Source organism: Pseudopipra pipra, chromosome 24 (assembly GCF_036250125.1).
Source record: "Pseudopipra pipra isolate bDixPip1 chromosome 24, bDixPip1.hap1, whole genome shotgun sequence".
NCBI classification, from domain to species: domain Eukaryota; kingdom Metazoa; phylum Chordata; class Aves; order Passeriformes; family Pipridae; genus Pseudopipra; species Pseudopipra pipra.
In genome coordinates this window covers 774932-792388 of record NC_087572.1, presented here as the reverse complement: position 1 = coordinate 792388, position 17457 = coordinate 774932, and the positions used below count along the sequence as shown (strand labels likewise).

The following is a 17457-nucleotide window of genomic DNA, read 5'->3' as shown; positions in this document are numbered from 1 at the left end:
GCGCGCTGATTGGCGGAGGGGCGGGGCCTGACGCGCTGGCCACGCCCACATACCCCCTTCCTCAACCGGGACCCCTGGAATGGGGACCCCCCGAATGGGGAACCCTCCCACGCTGGGGCACCCTGGGTTGGAACCCCCATGGGCAGGGATAGGCCGAGCCGGGGGTAGCAGCGGGACGGCAGCTCTGGCCAAAGGGTCTTTTGGCCCATCAGAGGAGGGACACGAGCAGAGAGAGACCACGGAGCCTTTTAAAACAGTTACTTGGGCTTATTCATTACAAAAATCATCCCTGCTCCTCCACAGGCACCGGCCCCGGGAGCAGCAGAGCACAGAGTCCCTAGGGGGGATGTCCTTGGGCGGGATGTCTGGTGTGGCAGTCCATCAAAGGGGCAGGTTCATCCCGGGTCCATCCTTGCCCTTTCACCTCACTTGTCCTTGGCCTGAGGGAACTCCCTGCGCCCCTTGTCACGGCCCCCGAAGAAGCGCACCCTGTGGATGGCCCGGAGCTGCTCCTCGATGGTGGCCCTGATGTCCACGTCGTCGGGGATGTGCACGTAGCGCACGTTCCTGCCGGTGACGAAGAGCTCGTCCAGGTGGGACACGGCGCCGCGCCGGTCCGTCAGGGTCACCTCGGCCAGGCGCACGTTCATGAAGGCGTCCACGCCGGTGACGAGCCCCGCGGCCGCGCTCTCGTCGCGCAGCTCCACCGTGGTGACGCGGCCCCGCAGCCCCTGCAGCAGGATCACCAGGCTGTTCTCGGCGATGGTGCGCTCCTTCACCGAGTGGCTCACCTCCATGGCGGCTGGGGGACAGGGCTGCGGACAGGGATGAGGGGTGGGGACACGGCCGGGGGGACAGGGCTGCGCTGGGACAGGGCTGAGGGAAGGGAACAAGGCACACAAGGCCTCCACACCCACCCGTCACACCCAGACCTGTACACGGACCACCCCTTTCACGCTCACCTGCATTCCTACACCCCTTGCACTCGGCAAACTCCCACGTGCACACACACTACCCCTCTCGCGTTCATCTGCACAGGTACCACCCCTCGCCCTCTCCTCTGCCCTCTCACCTGCACTCACCCCTCTCCTCGCGCGCTGCCCCCCTCCCCAGACACCCCCATTCTCCCCGCCCGCCCCCCCCCTTGCACACTGGGCTCCTCCGCGCCCCCCCCGCACTCTCACACACACACACACACGCACACTCCTCCCCGGTCACCCCCATTCTCTCCGTGCCCCCCCCATCCCGTTACACCGGGGGGGTCCCGCGTCCCCCCCGCGCGCACTCACGCGCCCCTTCCCGCGCGCTCGCTCGCGACGCCCCGCCCCCCTGCGCACGCGCGGCCCCGCCCCGCGCCAGGAAGGGGCGGGGCCAACATCGCCCCGCCCCGCCCGGTGCTCCCGGGGCTGTCCCCGTGTGTCCCGGGGCTGTCCCCGTGTGTCCCGGGGCCGTCCCGGTGTGTCCCGGTCACAGCCCGTCCATCAGTGCCAGCAGGTCTTCGCCCTTCTCGGCGCTGCCCGGGCGCGGCTCCGCCACCTCCAGCTCGCCCAGGATGCGGGACAGCTCCGCCCGCCGGCCCGGCTCCTGCGGGGGACACACCGCGCTCAGCCCCGCCGGGACCGGGATGCCTGCCCTGATGTTTGACACGATTCCAGTTCTCTTAGTAAATAATCACCAGTTCCACCGGCCTGGCAGAAAATCGGCCATTAGTTACTCAGTGTACCTTACTTAACGTTACTCAAGTGAAATGGGAAAAAATGTATTTTTAAGTCACTATTCTGGGTGAAATTTGGCTCTTGGCAAGGCAGGAGTGGTGAGAACCAGCGGTGAGAAACACAAAACATACCTGTGTGGCTTCAATGTTGATGACCTTGTAGGACAAGTCCTCTGGTCGGGTCTGTGCAGCGTGTCTGGATGGAAAACATGAAAAGGGGGGTTAATCCCATGAAGACATACAAGGCAGTGATAAAAACCAGGTTTCATGAGGCTCCTGTAGGCCCACAGGATGCCCAGAGGAAGCCTACAGGGCCTGATTGGACAGGGCTTGCAGCCACCTGGTCCAGTGGAAGGTGTCCCTGCCCATGGCAGGAGTGGAAATAAAGGATCCTCAAGGTCCCTCCCAGCCCAAACTATCCTGGGATTCTATGAAGTTTGGACAACGACCCTCATCCTACTTGTCAAATTAATGTATCGACCCCAGTTTGGAGGCTTTCCCCTGTCCTACATTTTTGTGTTAAGTGCAGAAGAGAGGGAATATCTCTGTAGCTGAGATTCAAAGCAGGTAAGAACATCCTGCTCGAAGGGCTGGCGAGATGTCTCTGTCCCTGCAGACAGGACCAAGCACAGCTCCCGGCCAGTGGCACTGCCAGCAAGGCACCTGGAGCACAACAGCAAAGGGCTAAGCCCTGCTGGTCTGTCCCTAAAGCTGTGGAGGGCCAGCTTTGGTCTCCAGGGCTCCCCACGTGGCACCCCAGAGCCCAGCCCAAGAACATACTCCTCCTCCTCGTCGGTGGTGAACAAATTCAGCCGAAATCCCGTCTCGCCACCAGCAGGTTTCTGGATGTCCAGACCCCCCAGCAGCCGGGCCAGGAAGTTCAGCTCCTCCTTGGCCAGAGGGTTGGGCACTGTGTTCTCCTGCAGGAACAGCAAGGGGCAGTTACCAGGGAGACAGGGCCTGCCAGGAGTTCTGTTTTCTGGTATTCCATAAACGTCCTTCAGAGCGACACAAACACACTTGTGTGTTGTTCCTGGGACAGGCTGTGCAGATAACCAGGAACCACCAGATTTATACTGGAAATGGCTGCTGGAATTTACAGTCCCAGGACAAGGTGATTTTCCAGCTAAACTGAACAGCTGAGAAATCTGTAAATCCAGCTTTGTTTTCCGAGGAGATTAAAAGAGAAGCAAGCACATCCTCGCATAAGCCTGTGGATTCTTTGGGAAAATGTGCCCTTCCCCTGGCTCCAAAGGGAGTGGGAAGGACTGGATGAGGCTCTGAAAACAACAGAAGAGCTTCCTTGAAGTTACCCCATACCTGGAGACCAAGAAGTTGGCCAGTTCAACCAGTGACAGGCCCATGACAACACTGACCTTTGCACGGGATGCCAAGGTTTTGGATGATCCTGCCATGTGTGTCTCCACTGGCCGACTCACACTGTACCTGGAGGGAAAAACACACAGGGAAGAAGTTACTGGGGTGAGGGACAGGAACTGGAGGGAGCAGCACAGGATCCAGGACTTTAGGACATTTTCCTGAAGCCTGTGAAGAGCTGCAATGAGAGGTTACAGCTCAGCCTGGTGGAGTATTGAGGCACTGAGAGAACTGGATGGAACACAAACATGGAGAATTCCATGGATTTCTTGAACGTGGTTAAATTAAATCACATTTCACATAACATGCAGCACCAGGTGAGAGCACTCTTCACTCAGCTCTATTGGACACATAAAATCAAGTTTTGCTCTTTCCCACAGCTCTTTCTACACACTGCCCACTTGTGTCCTGGTGCAGGGCAGCACCTTGTAACCAAGTCAGGCTGATAATGGCAAAAGAGGCAAAACCACACAGCTTCTGAACAATCCATATCCATCAACATTTGGTTCAGGTTCCTACACAGGACAGAAATGACTTACATATTTGTTCCAAGTTTGAGGACTCTGTCTCCATAAAGCTCAAAAGATCCTTCCCTTTGGGGAGTAACGTAATTCCCAGCAGTGGTGAACTCAGTCCTTTTAACTTCCACTCCTTTGTGATTGAAAATCCTTAAAACCAAGGCATTATTGAAACATTTAGTAGTTTTTTTCCTGATTTTCAATACCTACTTCCTCTGCTTCCCACACAAGGGGAATAAAACCCTATTCTGTAAAATCTGCCTTTCACAGGATAAATTACTAATAGCCCATTTGCTGGGATAGAGAATTCCAGAAGCAGCTCAGCATTTCATTGCTGGGTGACCTAGCCCCAGGTCATGCCCTTTAAATAGTATTTCCTGGAGTTCAGCTCTCCCTGTGCCAGGAACAGCACAGGAGGGGGCTCCTGAGGCCTCTGGGACCCCGAGCAGCCCCAGGCAGGCCCCGACTCACCTGATGAGCCCTGGCACCTCTGTGCCCCAGGGGACGGGCCCCGAGATGGGCAGCACGAAGCGCCCGTTGGAGTTCTGCACTTTGTCCTTCAGGAAGATGGAGACCTGCAAAGGGACATCACACCCTGGGCAAAACCAGCCCTCTGCCCCTTGAGCCTCCCTGCCCAGGCTGGGGGAGCTCTGGAGGTGTGTGCAGAGACTGTGAGACCGAGCCAGCAGTGGGGGATTGTGTTTCAGAGGGTGAGAACTGATCTAAGATTAAAAAAACTGTATTAAAAAGTATGTCCTGTTCATGCACTTGAGTGTGATCAGTTTATTTAGAGAATATTGAGGCTTCAAGCTCAGGCTCTGAGTTTCATATCAAGTTTCTAAAAGGAAAAGCAGATTTATCAGCTAGCAAATCATACTGGCAGAGATTCCTTTTTTCATAACATATTAGAGTTATTCAGTATTATTGTAGTAGATCCATGTGTGAAATTTGAGTGCAATTACAAGCACATCAGGATGACTGAAAAGCACAAGTAACAACCCCAAAACTGCAATGTTTGTAACCAAATCCCTCTGTATTCCAGCCCCAGCTCCCTGTCATTCTCCCTGCCCTCAGGCTCTTACCCTGATGTGCATGTCCTGAAAGAAAATGAGGAGCGTTTGCCTGATGAGCTGGAATTCACCATCAGGGAGACAGTTGTACGTCTGGAAAGGGAAAAGCACCACACAAGGTGTTCATGTCCCACCCAGGGAAAGGGGGAAACAAGTGCCTCAGAATATTCTGATACACAGAATATACAGTATATTCTGATCCACTTGCAGGGGAAGCAGAGATGCTGTAAGGGTGTAATGATGTAATGCTCATCATTATCAGTAATTATGTCTGTGACTAAAAGTCTGATTTAATTTCTGCTGAAGCCAGTGGAGACTTAAATCAGGCTGAATAAGCAATATATTGATTTAAACTGGGCCAGCAGAAAAATACCACTTGACTCACAGACATGTACAATGCAGTATTTAGTCTCTAAGATTAACCTGAAAGAGTAAAAACCCATGAAACCAAACCACAGTGTGTCCCACCCTTTTTCTGAGGGTTCTTACTTCGATCAGCTGCCGGAAGGTCTCATCCACCTGGTTCAGAATGGCAGGGGACTCGTAGATGAAATCCTTGATGGCATCCAGGTGGTTGAAGGTGACCAGCAGGATGTCCCTGGGCCGAGGGCACAGCAGCACTTGGTATTTGAAGGCCATGGTCATCAGGTCATAGAGCTGCAAGAGAAGGGAACGGAGCTGGGGAAGGGGCTGGAGCAGCAGGAGCAGCTGAGGGAGCTGGGGGGGCTCAGCCTGGAGCAAAGGAGGCTCAGGGGGGACCTTCTGGCTCTGCAACCCCCTGACAGGAGGGGGGAGCCAGGGGGGGCCATTTTCACAAAGGAAGCAAATGGAAAGAAGGCTGTTGTGAAATGGTAAAGCCAGGGATGGCTCTCAGCACAGAAGCTGGTGGGGGGCACAGGGAAGCCCAGCCAGGAGGGGAGTGTCACCTTGTCCATGCTGGCCTGGTTCAGCCTCATGATGGAGGCGTGGGCCAGGCGGTCGTACACCGTCCTCAGGGCCTTCTTGGAGTACAGCTCCTGGGGCTTGAACAGCTCCTCCAGGAACTTCCTGTTGAACATGGTGCTGATGATGTCGTTCATCACTGCAAAGACAAGGAGGCTCCGTTGTTTGCTTCCCACCATCCCTGGGCTCCATCCCACAGGACACCGGGGGCTCCCCCGGGAGCTCAGCTGGGAGAGCAGGGGCAGGGCACAGGAGAGGGGACAGCACCTCCCAATCCCACACTCCCTGGGCCCTGCCTGGGCTGAGCCCTGACATTCCCCGGGGCACAAACCACCTGGGCTGAAGGCAGCACTCCCTGGTTCCCAGTGGGAACAGGGCTGGCTTTGCTGCCCTGGTTTTACAGCTCTGGTTGATACTTTTCACTTGTAAATAATGTTGTTTATAGGCTGCTCTGGCACGTTATTATCTAGAAAAGCTCCAGTTCTGCCTCCTAAGGAAACTATTCTGCATCACTCTTGAGCTCTGCAGACTGCAGCTGTGCCTGTTCCCCTCTGACACTGCCAGTCTATCTTTTCTCTCTCAACAGAAGCTCCTGGATGACTCAGGGCTCTCTGTAGCCTTTATTCCAAACAGATTAAATCTGGCAGGTATTTAAGGAAGCATTCATATCCCTGGGATCTATGTCAGCCCATTCAGGGCTCTCACAGCTGCAACACCTGCAGGCACTGAGTGGCTCAAAGGCAGAACTCCAAACCTCCTTATGTGTGGTTCATGTTTTATGTGTAAATTTGGACCTGGAACTGTTTTGTGACTCACTGAAGAGTTTGTAGAGCTCAGGAGTGCTGAGTGTGAGGGCTGTGCTCTGGATATCGAGCTTTTAATGCACAGAAAATGGAAAACATTTTGCACTGGTTCAAGCAGATGCAGCATCTGAGCTTCTGTGCTGGATTGGACATTTTATTATCTCCCTGACAGACTCTGCAGAGTTATCACCAATAAACATTTGTTTCTCTGCCAAAAGAATGGTAAATGAAAATGCCAGGCCACACAGATTACTGGACAAGCATGGATTTTCCTAAGCAGGTGACTGTTACTGAAGCCCACAATGCCAGACAATCCTTGGGGATTAGAAAAATCTCAGAACAAGTAATAAAAAGAAAAGGAAAAAGAAAAAAAGTGAACACAGAGACAGTGGTGGTGATCAGTGCTTTGAACTGCTGCCCTAATGATTCCCTGGGGGGTCAGACTCATGGCTTTTCACACCTGCCCTACACCAACAGCCACAAGAAAGGTCATGTCCCTGTCACTCCACCTCTTCCAACAGGATTAACTCCCTGGGAACATTGCTGGGAACGCTGGGAGCCTGGGCAGGGGCAGTTGTGAGGGCAGGGGCCTCCAGAGGTGATTCTCTGCCCTCCCTAAACCTGCTGGTCACACACAGCCCAGCAGCTGACAGGGCTCACTAGTCCGGGCTTAAGTACCCAAAGTACCTGAGCAGTGGATTATAAATACACCTAAGCACAAAGAGGGAAAAAAATCCCTTCTTCCTCCCTTCCTTTCTAATAAACTGTCCATAAAACAATCCCTACTTGCAATCTGAGGCAGAAATCCTTGCTATTTCAGGGAGAAAATCAAATATTATTAGTATCTATTTCATTTTGAAAGGAATCAATTACGAAAACAAATAAGAACTTTAGCCTTACACAGCTATCAAGGAAAGTATTTTTAAGCTGCTTGTGTGTGCTGCCCACACAAAGGCTTCTCCTGTCTTTGCAGAGTCACAAATAACCCAGAACACCACCAGGAGACAGACACCTCCCAGCATGGTGATTTATCAATGGAACTGAAGCTCTGTGTGAACCACACACCCAGTCTGACATAAATTATCTTCTAGAATTAAAACCCCTTGTGTGGGCTATAAAAAGAACCGAGAAAGACATAAAAAAATTCACGGTAAAGGGCAAATCTCCCACAGTTTGATGATAAATCTGTCACCTGGTCACTAATGACACAGCAAAGATCCCAGTGTGGCCATGGCAGGGGACACTGCAGGGCTGGCCCAGGACATGGCACAAGCAACACAGCAAAAAGCAACTGAGCAGAGAGGGGGGGTATCCACTGGGGTGGGAGGAGGGAAACCAGAGCAGCCAACCAGGCAACCCCTCGTTGCTTTGGATGGGATAATATGGAGCATGTCATGAGACCTCTGAGATATTAAAGGCTGGAAAGGGGTGTTCTTGGAAACAGGATGCAATGGTAGCAAAAATAAGCTGGGGCAAACCCCAGGTTATCAGTGTTTACCTGCAGTAAACATCAAACCCTGCCACAGGTGCTTATTTTGAAAAACATGAACCATAACCCTGATCTCTGGTAAGAAAGGGCTGCTCAGAAGGCCCCTGGGAGTTCTGCTCGTGCTCACTTAGCAAAAACCTGAGATTCAAGAGGTTCATTTCCTCACCCAGCTCTTCAGCACAGCCCTTGCTGGAGGCTCCTGTTCCAGGCAGATTCCAGAGGGAAACCTGTTCACAGCTCAGCTGCTCCCCTGCAACACCCTCGGGCTCAATCCCACCCTGGGGATCATCCCAGGCAGGAGGAGCTCAGCTGAGGGGCACCTGCTCCTCTGGGATCACCCTTTGGGAGCACCAGCAGGGGCTGGGAAGGAGAAAGATGGGAATGCCTTCAACCTTCCCTGGAGCTCACCTGTCCAAACCCTGAGTGGTGAGTTAGACAAGGCCTTGGAAAAATGGAGCTTGCCCAATATTCCTGCATTTCAGCAGACAAACAACCCCCACACTGCTCACACATTGCATGCTTGCATCAAAACAATGCCAGGGAAACACAGACTATTTTGACAGGAAAGACCATTCAGACAATAAGTTTTGACCCATTTATAGTCTCTGTTAAACCAACAACTGATTTTTGAGGCCGTGCGATTTTGAGACGTTGCCTGTTTTCCCTCAAGGTGCGTCCTGAGGCCCAGGAGAGCATTCCTGTGGATCTGTGACCCTGCCTGCAGGCTGCAGGAGCAGCCCCGGGGGCAGGCAGGACGAGCCCCAGGTGAGCCCGTGGGGTTGGACTGGTGCATGCAGCCAGCAGTTACTGTACCTCGTCTCCTGTCCACATCTGTCCATTCATCTACACGAAGCATATAAAACAAAACAGCATTCGAGACGTGAGAACAAGGGTTGCAAGGAGAAGAAAAGAAATAAACTAAAAAAAAAAAATAATAAAAGAGGAAAAAAAAAAAGAAAAAGAAAAGCTAACTAATGGATTTTTGTCTCTTCTCGTCAGCATGTGGCACTGGAGAATCCTGCCCTCCCCTTGGATAAAATCCTGCTGCTTCAAAGCACATCAAATTTTACCCTTTGCACAGAGCTTGGGAAGTTTTCGGTTGCATTTTTAAGCGAACAATATTTGCGTGAACAGCTTTAAGCACTAACAAACACTTTGGTGTGGATGAACCACATCTCAGTGAAATTAACACCCAGTTTTTGGGAAGACAAATATCCACGTGTGGATAAACTAGAACAGACCCAGTTCTCCTGCTGAGATACTCCACCAAGATGTAATTTAGTTTGAACTCCAAACTCAGCCCTGTATGAACAGCAGTAAACTTTTGTCAGATCATTCTCTCAGGACACACCATAAATAAATAATTACAAATTTCCCCCTCACAATAATATGATAATTAAACAGTGAACTCTTTGGCACTTCATACAGGACAGGCAGAAGGGATAAACATAACAACCTCTTCAATACCGGGCTCAAACCCAGTTGATTTTTTATTAAAGCATCCCAAAGCTTCCCCAGGCACGTTCCCCATCCCACGACAGGGAGCTGCAAGGACTTGTAAAGCAAAGCTGTAGTAATTTAAAATGGAAAACAAGGAGGTGCTGGGCTGTGAGCTGGAGTTTGGTGCCACATATGAAGGCACAGGGCTGCACAAGGATTTTGGCCAAATGCTGCTTGAGAGATCGTATAAAAACCAGACAAGGGTTTCAGGAGCCGGGCTCGTGTTATTTGAATTCAACAAAATTTCATATCCTGCTTCTGCACAGGCATCACAAATTTATTCCTGGAAACTCCTTCCCACTGCAAAGTGACCTGATCTGCCCCAGACAGTCCCGGACCTGGGCTGGCATCACCAAACCCTGAGTTATTTTGAGCCCAAAAGCACGTTTCCGAAGCTTTAACCCCCAAAGCAAGCCCAGAAACACCGACGGGGCTCCAATCCCTCCTTGTCTGCGAGAATCTCCCAAAGCAGCCCCGGCGGCACCTCCGGGCTGTCCCCGCAGAAACCTCCCGGAGCCCCTCGGCTGCGGGACCGCGCGGAGAGTTCGTTACCGCGCTAATTACCGCGATAATCACCGTGCCAACTAATTACCGCGATGGGGCCCCTGCCCCGGAGCGGCACCGACGGCACAGTGTCCGTGTGTCCGGGGCGCATCCCGGGACCGGCAGCGGGGCAGAGCCCTGCCCGGGGGGAGCGGTGCCCGCCCGGCGCTCACCTTTGCGCGCCTTCTCCCCCGGGATGCTCTGGGCGCGCAGCCGCTGGTCCAGGATGTAGAGCATCTCGCCGCCCAGGTTGAGGAACAGCAGCGGCAGCGTCCGCGCCGACATGGCCCCGGTGTCACCCCGGTACCACCCCGGTGTCACCCCGGTACCACCCCGGTACCACCCCGGTGTCACCCCGGTACCACCCCGGTACCACTCCGGCCCCGGCCCCGGCCCCGGTCCCGCTCCCCGCCCGCTGCCCGGCAACCGCCGCCCAATGGCGCGGGCCCGTCTTGGCGCGCGGGACGCGCGTGCGCGCGGGGCGGGGCCGGGGGGACACCCCGGCCTGAGGGGACACGGAACCCCCCAGTGCCACCCCCGGCACGGGCACGGGCACGGACACAGACACGGACACGGAACCCCCCAGTGCCACCCCCGGCACGGACACGGGCACGGGCACGGACACCTCCCACAGCCCAGGGGGCTCCAGCCCGGCCTGGGACGCTTCCAGGCGTGGGGCAGCCACAGCTTCTCTGGGCAACCCCTGCCAGGGCCTCCCCACCCTCCCCTTCCAGGACACCGCACCAGCCTGAAATCAAACGTCCAAAGCACTGGAAGCACTCGCTGCCCTCCCCAGGCGCTCAGCTCGGCGCGGACACCACATGAGCACAGAGGCCTCGGGTCTTTGGGCACGTGTTTATTGTCAGGCTGGCTGTGATGCTACACGGGAGTTCCCTCCTGTGCTGGCTTCTCCTGTGCCAACTTCTCCTGCCCCTGCCCCTCCTGTCCCTGCTTCTCCTGCCCCTGCTTCTCCTGTGCCAGCTTCTCCTGCCCCTGCTGCCCCCGGGCCGCCCTCGCTCTCGCCTGCCGCTCTCTCTGCTTCAGCCTCTCCGCTGCTTTCAGCTTCTGCGCCTCCTGGTACACCTGTAGGAACAAAAGGTGAGACGGGTTGGTGGAGCTGCCTGCAGAGCTGCTCCCTGTGCAGGCTGCTGTGGGCAGAGCTGCTCCACCACAGGCCAGATCATCTCCTCCCTCTGCATCTCCTCAGGGCTCCAGCCAGCCCTGCTCCAGGGAATCATCTGGGCTTATTCCACTAACAGAGAGTTACAGAGGTAGGAAAAGACCTCTGAGATCACTGAGTCCAACCTGTGACCAATCCCCAGAGCACTGAGTGCCACATCCAGCTAGCTCCAGTCCTTTGGATCCAGTGTCATTGATTCCACTTGAGCATTTACAGACCCGAGGCACAGCCAGCTTTTGGTTCTGCTCAGTTATACCAAGATCTACTGCATGCAGTAGTTACACCCATGTATTCAGAGCAGACAATGGGTGCACCCACATTCCCATTCCAAACTGCCATAAAATTATCCCATGTACCGACTCCCATACCAGGCTTTGAGGAAAAAACAGCTGCTTTGAAAAATACACTTCTGAGCAAACAAGTAGCACAACCCGAAGCGCCTGAACACAGCACATGTGTCACTGCCCACGACACAACCGTCCCCCGTGGAGCTCTTGGCTGAGCTCAGGCAGTTCCCTCCAGTCATTATCAAACCCAGAGCCTGGATCAGGACTCGGCAATCAGATCAGCCCTTCCTGCCCTAGCTGTGCCCTCCTGCAGCGGTGTTCTCCCAGCCCAGCTCCCCTGCTCCCTACCTTGATGCAGAAGGCCTTCTTCACCAGCCAGCGCTTGGTGACGCGCCGCGTGTAGGGCGGGGGGAGGCTGTACTGGATGCCCAGCTGCCTGCAGGTGTTCTCGAAGGTGTCGTAGCGCACCCGCCGCAGGTACCCCAGCAGCTTCCTCCGCTTGTCCACGTCCATCAGCATCCGCCGCTTGTTGTTCTTGTCCTGCAAAGCACCCGGGGCTCACTGGCTGCAGGGACACTGCCCTGCCACCCCAGGAACCACTGAGAGCAGACTGGGATGGGGCTGAAAGGGAACGACCAGGTAAAGGACAGGGCCTCAACAGCTTGTCTGAGGCGCTGCCAGTGTGTCGGGGTAGCACAGGGAGATCCAGGAAGATTTCATTTACTTTGCACTGGAATTGCTTTCTCCGTTCTGTGGCTGCACCTTCCCCTTCCTCCCCGACCCTGAACTCTGGTTTCAGCTTATGTGCAGTTCCAGGTGGTGGCAAAAGCTGCAGGGAAGGTCTGTTGGCTAAAACCTGCTGCCCCTGAAGTGTACTGCTCCAGAATAACAGAGGCATTTACCTTCGTTTGGCCAGAAATCAAATGGGAAAATAACCCATGACTTGGCTCTGTCTGACTGTCTGGTTGTTCTCTGGAAGGGAATGTGTGCAGCTGAGCCACACCACTCAGGGCAATCCCTCACGGGAGACATTTCCCTGTCCTATAGGAGTGATTTGTGTAAAGCACAGGCTCCAGCAGAGGAAGTCTAAAAGGTCTCTTTGCTGGAACACTTGGTACAGCTTCTGGCTTGTAATAAAATCTGAATTCTGTTCTGTTTTACCCTTCCAGTTTTCACGATTAACAAACAATTACACACTTGTTAATCCACTTCCCACCTTTTGCCCTGCATAAAGAACCTTTAGTAACTTTTACTGATAAACTCAGTTGTGATGTTTCAGATTTGGGCCCGAACCCAGGTAGCTGCAGGCAGGGAAGTGGCTGTTGGGACATTCACACAGCCCTGCCCACCAAACCTTTCCATGAGCAGCATCAGGACAGACTTTGCTTTGTCTTTCACTGCAGCTGCTGCAGTGACACATTAATTAGTGAAAACTAAGCAGTGAAGCCACATCTGCAGGGAGGAGAAGTGGAGCTCAACTCTGCCCAAAGGACTCTGCTCAGCCATTTCCTCCAGCAGCAAGAAACCTGAACACCCTCCATGCCAGCTCCCCACACGGGCACCAGGGAACAGCTGGAACTATTTCATAAACCTCCTTAGGAAAGCCACAATCCCCGAAATTAAAGCCCTTTTGTCCTAAACCAAGAAAACCACCCGAGCAGCTGCTGGGTGTGGGCTCAGATCCTGAGTTACCTTGGGGTGCCTCTGGAGGTGCTCCTCGAACATGCGGATCCTGGCAGTCAGAATTGCAACTGTGAAGAACAGAGGGAGCTGTGTGAGAGCAGCAGCCTTCCCAGGTGATCCAGGATCCTCTGCCTCCCCTGAAGCTGCCAGCTGAGCACTGCTGCTCCTGGGGGACCCACAGCACCACGGCAGACACTGCCCACCAAACCACAGCACACAGCCTGCAGAGCTGGAACTGTTCAGAGGCTGCTCAGTTAGAAGGGAAAATTTTAACAACAGGTCATAAAAATTTTATCTGTGAAATTCCTCTTGCACTCAATTCCCAGTGATTTTACATTCATTTCATCTCATGTGGCTCAAGCTCTGGAGGAAGAGAAAGCAATAAAGGTGTTTTTTTAACAAGAGCACCAGGCCAGCTCTTTGGGATTTCGGGCTCTGGAGGGAGCTGCTGGTGGCACCCTGAGGAACTGAAGGGCTTTACTGATGATAAGGAAGTGCATCTTGGTCAGTGCAGCGTGGCCTTTGTCCCTGCACTGTCCCCACACTGTGCTTCAGCCACAGCTCTCCAATGCAAAGGGAAATTTGAGTTCCATGGCTAAATCTGGTTCATTCTGGTAACAGATGCAGCTCAGTGCTTCATGTCACAGGGGCACTCCAAGCAGAATAATGCACACACTGCCTTTGGAGTGGAGCAGGGATTTGGAAGCACCCCAGCAGCCTCTGCCAGTGAGCATCCACTGCCTCTGCAATGCTCCCACACCCGGAGCAGCCCCCCAGGGCATCCTGCCTCTTGAGTGCTCTCCTGGAGGAGATTCTCCTAAATTATACAGCCAACTGGAAGTGCTGGGGTGGCAACAGCTGAATAAAGGCAGAGATGTTTCATCTGCCAACAATATCCTTCCCTGTTAAACTTGCCTTGCACCTCAAAGGAGCCGTTGTCGCTGGGAGACCTCCTGACCTTCTCCACCAGCTGCTGCGTCTTGATTCTCATCTTCTCCTTCTGTGGGTCACAGGAAAGAGCTTGTCACTCTCTCAGGAACACTAAAGGTCAGAGACACCAGCTCCCTCCACAAACACACAGGTAAAGGCTTTGCATTGAAGAGCTTTACTCAGTGGTTTTACATCCTTTTAAGCTGAAGTGACAACCAGCAAGGAGCGGCGAGATCTCTGTGCCACTTTATTGTCTGTTTGTTTTCTGGGCATACAAAAGTAAAAATAGCTCAAAGAACATCTGCTGTCCACTGCACTGGTTCCTAGAACATAGGAGGCCAACCACAGGCAGCAACAGAACACAGCTCTTCACCCCAGGACTGCTGAATACTTTCTTCTCTCATTTTAATGTGCAGTTATTATCCTAAAGAAGACTGTGGGGTAAATTCTAGAAGCGCACAAGAATTATCAGTCTCATGTATTTAATCACCCCAGATTTGCAGTCACTTAAAAATACAGTACCTGAAAGGTATTTAACAACACAGACAGGTCTCACACAAACGTGCTCACTACATCTATTTTTTTCCCCCAAGCAGAATGACACTGACCTGACTTGCCATTTCCAGGGACAACAGCCTTCTCACTACATCATCCACACTGCAAGGAGACAGCAGATCAGTTTATAAGCTACAGTCAAGTCTATATAACAAAAGAAATGAGCTCAGGTTTTCAGAACATACTCACTTTCCTCAACTTTAATTTACTCTCCAATGGAGTAGAGTACTACTCTCACAGGGAGTAAACAAAGACCTCCCACAGCCCTAACCACTGACTGTGTCTGTAATTTGACTTTCAAACTGACTTTGCGATTTTTGTGCCCACAGAGCATTAATTAGTTAATTACTGAGCAGGTGACTGCATCCACATGTGGTTCTGTGTAAGACACAAAGCTCTGGAGAGAACAGCCATTCCCTCTCCCTGTGTCATACCTGTTCATTACTGGGAGATTGGCATAATCCTTCTTCAGCATGGTGGGAGGGAGGTCATCCAGCTGGCTGGGGATGTCTACAAAGAGGAGGCAAATGTTTGAGGAAGAGCAGGACAGAGCCAGAGCTCTGAGCTGGCAAACTGGATCAGAGGAAAAATGCTGCAGAGGAAACTGTGCTCCAAACAAGACAGGAGAACTGAACAGATCCAGCCAAGCTGGCAGGAATTGAGTGAATAAAACAGGTTCAGCTCTTCCCTTCAGCACTCTGGACTTACAACGTGCTGTACGTGGATTTACAGAGTCCACTGAGCTCAGAGATCACAGCATGGGTTGGGTTGGAAGGGACCTTAAGAGATTATCCAGTGCCACCCCCTGCCCTGGGCAGGGACACCTTCCACTGTCCCAGGTTGCTCCAAGCCCCGTCCAACCTGGCCTTGGACACTTCCAGGGATGGGGCAGCCACAGCTTCTCTGGGCAACCTGTGCCAGGGCCTCCCCACCCTCACAGAGCTCCCACTACTGACAATCACTGATTTTCCCACATTCAGGAGCTGCTGGATGACTTCTGAGCAATGAATTATTTCTGGAATGATTTCTGTGCCATGGGGGTACAACTCTGAGCACGTCAACAGCACAGCACTTGGCCCTGTGGTCCTGTGGGTCCTGACCTACCTTTCCTCCTCCTTGTCACAGGTCTGGCATAGCCCCTGGCTGCCTGGAGAGCAGGGCTGCAGGCTGGGGGGAGAAACAGAGTTACCAGACTCGTGTACCCGTCACACACTGCTCAGCCTGTGCAGGGGCAGGGCACTGAGCTCTCTCTGAGCAGTGAGCTCAGTGCCAGGGCAGGCAGGGCAGCTCAGCGGGGCTCACAGAGCTGGGCACGGAGCAGCAGCACAGGCTGCAGAGCGGGAGGGCTGCCCTGCACAAATGTGGTTACTGAGAGACTTTAAAGTGAGCAATTAACTGCAGTGACGCCACGAGCGAGGTGGAGGGGCTGCTCTGGGCCCCCCAGTGCCAGAGCTCAGGGCAGCCACCCCTGGGGAAACCTGTGTGTGACCCCGGTGTGAGCACTCATCATCCGCCTGGACCGAGTCCTTCTTGGACCTTTCAGGAACAAACTCTTCCCGCTGCTGTTCCGGGCCCCGGGAATCGGGTTATTGCCCTGTTCCTCCACCGTTTGCAGGCACAGACCCGGCAGTCCCTGACCTGCCTCACAGGGGCCGAGGGGCCCGGGGGGCTCAGGCCGCCGGGGTCCTGTCCGCGCCCCGGGGCCCCTCAAGGTCACCCGGCTCTGTCCCCTCTCAGGTGTGTGGCCCCGAGTGGCCCCCGGGCCACCTCCGGCCCCGGGACCGCCCCTTCCCTGCACCCTCAGCTCCCGCCGCGGCCCATCCGCCGCCCGCTCCCCAATTCCCCCGCCGGGCCCCGCTTCCCCTTCCACCCCCCGGCCCTGCCGCGCCCCCCGCGCCCCTCACCGGCCCTGCCCAGCGCGGCGGCCCCGCCGCGGCCCAGCAGCGCCAGCATGGCCGCGCTCAGCGACACGCCGCCATGGGCGCCGCCATCTTGCCCAGGCGCGGCGGGCGAGCGCCGAGACGGGGCGGGGCGAGAGAGCGAGCGCCGAGCGCGTCGATGGGAGCGCCAGTCCCCACCCCGGTCCTCTCCCGACCCCCTCCCGGTCCAGCCCTTGTCCCGGCCCTGTCCCCGCCCCTGTCTGGTCCCGGTCTCTTCCCTGTCCCCGTCCCTGTTCCCATCCCCATCCGGTTCCCGATCCCGCAGAGGCGCCCGGGTTGTTCTCGGCACGTTCCTGTTTATTGCGGAGGGGTGACAGGAGGGGACACAGTGCGGGATGGAGCCGGGCAGCGGTTATCCCGCATCCCGGGTCCCCGGTGGCATTCCCGGTGCCGCTGCCCGGCTCCATCCCGCGCTAGTCCGCCCGGCACTCGTGCAGCTCCTCGGCCCCGCCGAGGCGGAGCCCCTGCAGCAGCGGGAAGCTGGCGGGGGTCTCCTCGGGGACCCACCAGTCCCCGGCGCCGTCCCCGCGGCCCCGCAGGTTCTCGTAGAAGCGGGGTCCGGGCTCGGGGAGCAGCCGCTGCCCCCGGTACCCCGCGCCGCCCACCCGCGCGTACTGCACGGGCTCGCCGGGGCCGTCCTGCCGCACGTAGGGCCGGGGCAGCGCCGAGGGGGCGGCGGGCGGCCCGGGGGGCTCCTTCCCCGGCGGCTTCCCCGGGGCCCCTTCCAGCACGGTGACGGTGGAGATGGCGGCCGGGCCGGGCTCCCTGGCGGCGGGGGCCAGGAGCGGCTCCTGGGGACAGCGGGAGGTCACAGCCGGTGCCACCTGCCCCTAGTGCCACCTGCCCCTGGTGCCACCTGCCCCCGGTGCCACCTGCCCCCGGTGCCACCTGCCCCCGGTGCCCCTCACCGCGGCCCTGGTGGGGAG

At 55.3% G+C, this 17457-nt stretch overlaps 4 protein-coding genes across 8 annotated transcripts in view; all 4 read right to left on the bottom strand.

The window, feature by feature from the left end:
* Positions 1 to 246: 246 nt before the first annotated feature.
* On the bottom strand, positions 247 to 1093 carry LSM10 (LSM10, U7 small nuclear RNA associated). Its single transcript, XM_064634883.1, has one exon. The coding sequence runs from the start codon at positions 795 to 797 to the stop codon at positions 426 to 428; it is 372 nt and encodes a 123-aa protein (XP_064490953.1). The 5' UTR covers positions 798 to 1093; the 3' UTR covers positions 247 to 425.
* A 298-nt stretch (positions 1094 to 1391) lies between these two features.
* On the bottom strand, positions 1392 to 10287 carry OSCP1 (organic solute carrier partner 1). Of its 2 annotated transcripts, XM_064634869.1 has the most exons (11): positions 10130 to 10276; positions 8727 to 8756; positions 5606 to 5760; positions 5169 to 5336; positions 4692 to 4772; positions 4081 to 4184; positions 3631 to 3759; positions 3091 to 3160; positions 2495 to 2634; positions 1847 to 1910; positions 1392 to 1584 (listed from the first exon to the last, which is right to left on the bottom strand). In XM_064634869.1, the coding sequence occupies exons 1-11, from the start codon at positions 10239 to 10241 to the stop codon at positions 1468 to 1470; spliced, it is 1170 nt and encodes a 389-aa protein (XP_064490939.1). In that variant the 5' UTR covers positions 10242 to 10276; the 3' UTR covers positions 1392 to 1467. The 2 variants fall into 2 exon arrangements, with proteins under 2 accessions (XP_064490939.1, XP_064490940.1); XM_064634870.1 differs by lacking the exon at positions 8727 to 8756 and having other exon boundaries at positions 10130 to 10287.
* A 510-nt stretch (positions 10288 to 10797) lies between these two features.
* On the bottom strand, positions 10798 to 16636 carry MRPS15 (mitochondrial ribosomal protein S15). Of its 2 annotated transcripts, none has more exons than XM_064635520.1 (8): positions 16496 to 16636; positions 15696 to 15758; positions 15026 to 15101; positions 14645 to 14693; positions 14022 to 14106; positions 13116 to 13174; positions 11772 to 11963; positions 10798 to 11039 (listed from the first exon to the last, which is right to left on the bottom strand). In XM_064635520.1, exons 1-8 carry the CDS (start codon positions 16542 to 16544, stop codon positions 10836 to 10838), a joined length of 777 nt encoding a protein of 258 aa, XP_064491590.1. In that variant the 5' UTR covers positions 16545 to 16636; the 3' UTR covers positions 10798 to 10835. The 2 variants fall into 2 exon arrangements, with proteins under 2 accessions (XP_064491590.1, XP_064491591.1); XM_064635521.1 differs by lacking the exon at positions 16496 to 16636 and adding an exon at positions 16128 to 16353.
* A 171-nt stretch (positions 16637 to 16807) lies between these two features.
* CSF3R (colony stimulating factor 3 receptor) overlaps positions 16808 to 17457 on the bottom strand; it is a 61085-nt gene continuing 60435 nt past the window's right edge. For all 3 annotated transcript variants that reach the window (XM_064635509.1, XM_064635507.1, XM_064635508.1), the window contains one exon: positions 16808 to 17322. In XM_064635509.1, the coding sequence (XP_064491579.1) occupies positions 16945 to 17322 (378 nt within the window). In that variant the 3' untranslated portion in view covers positions 16808 to 16944. The remainder of the gene's footprint in view (positions 17323 to 17457) is intronic.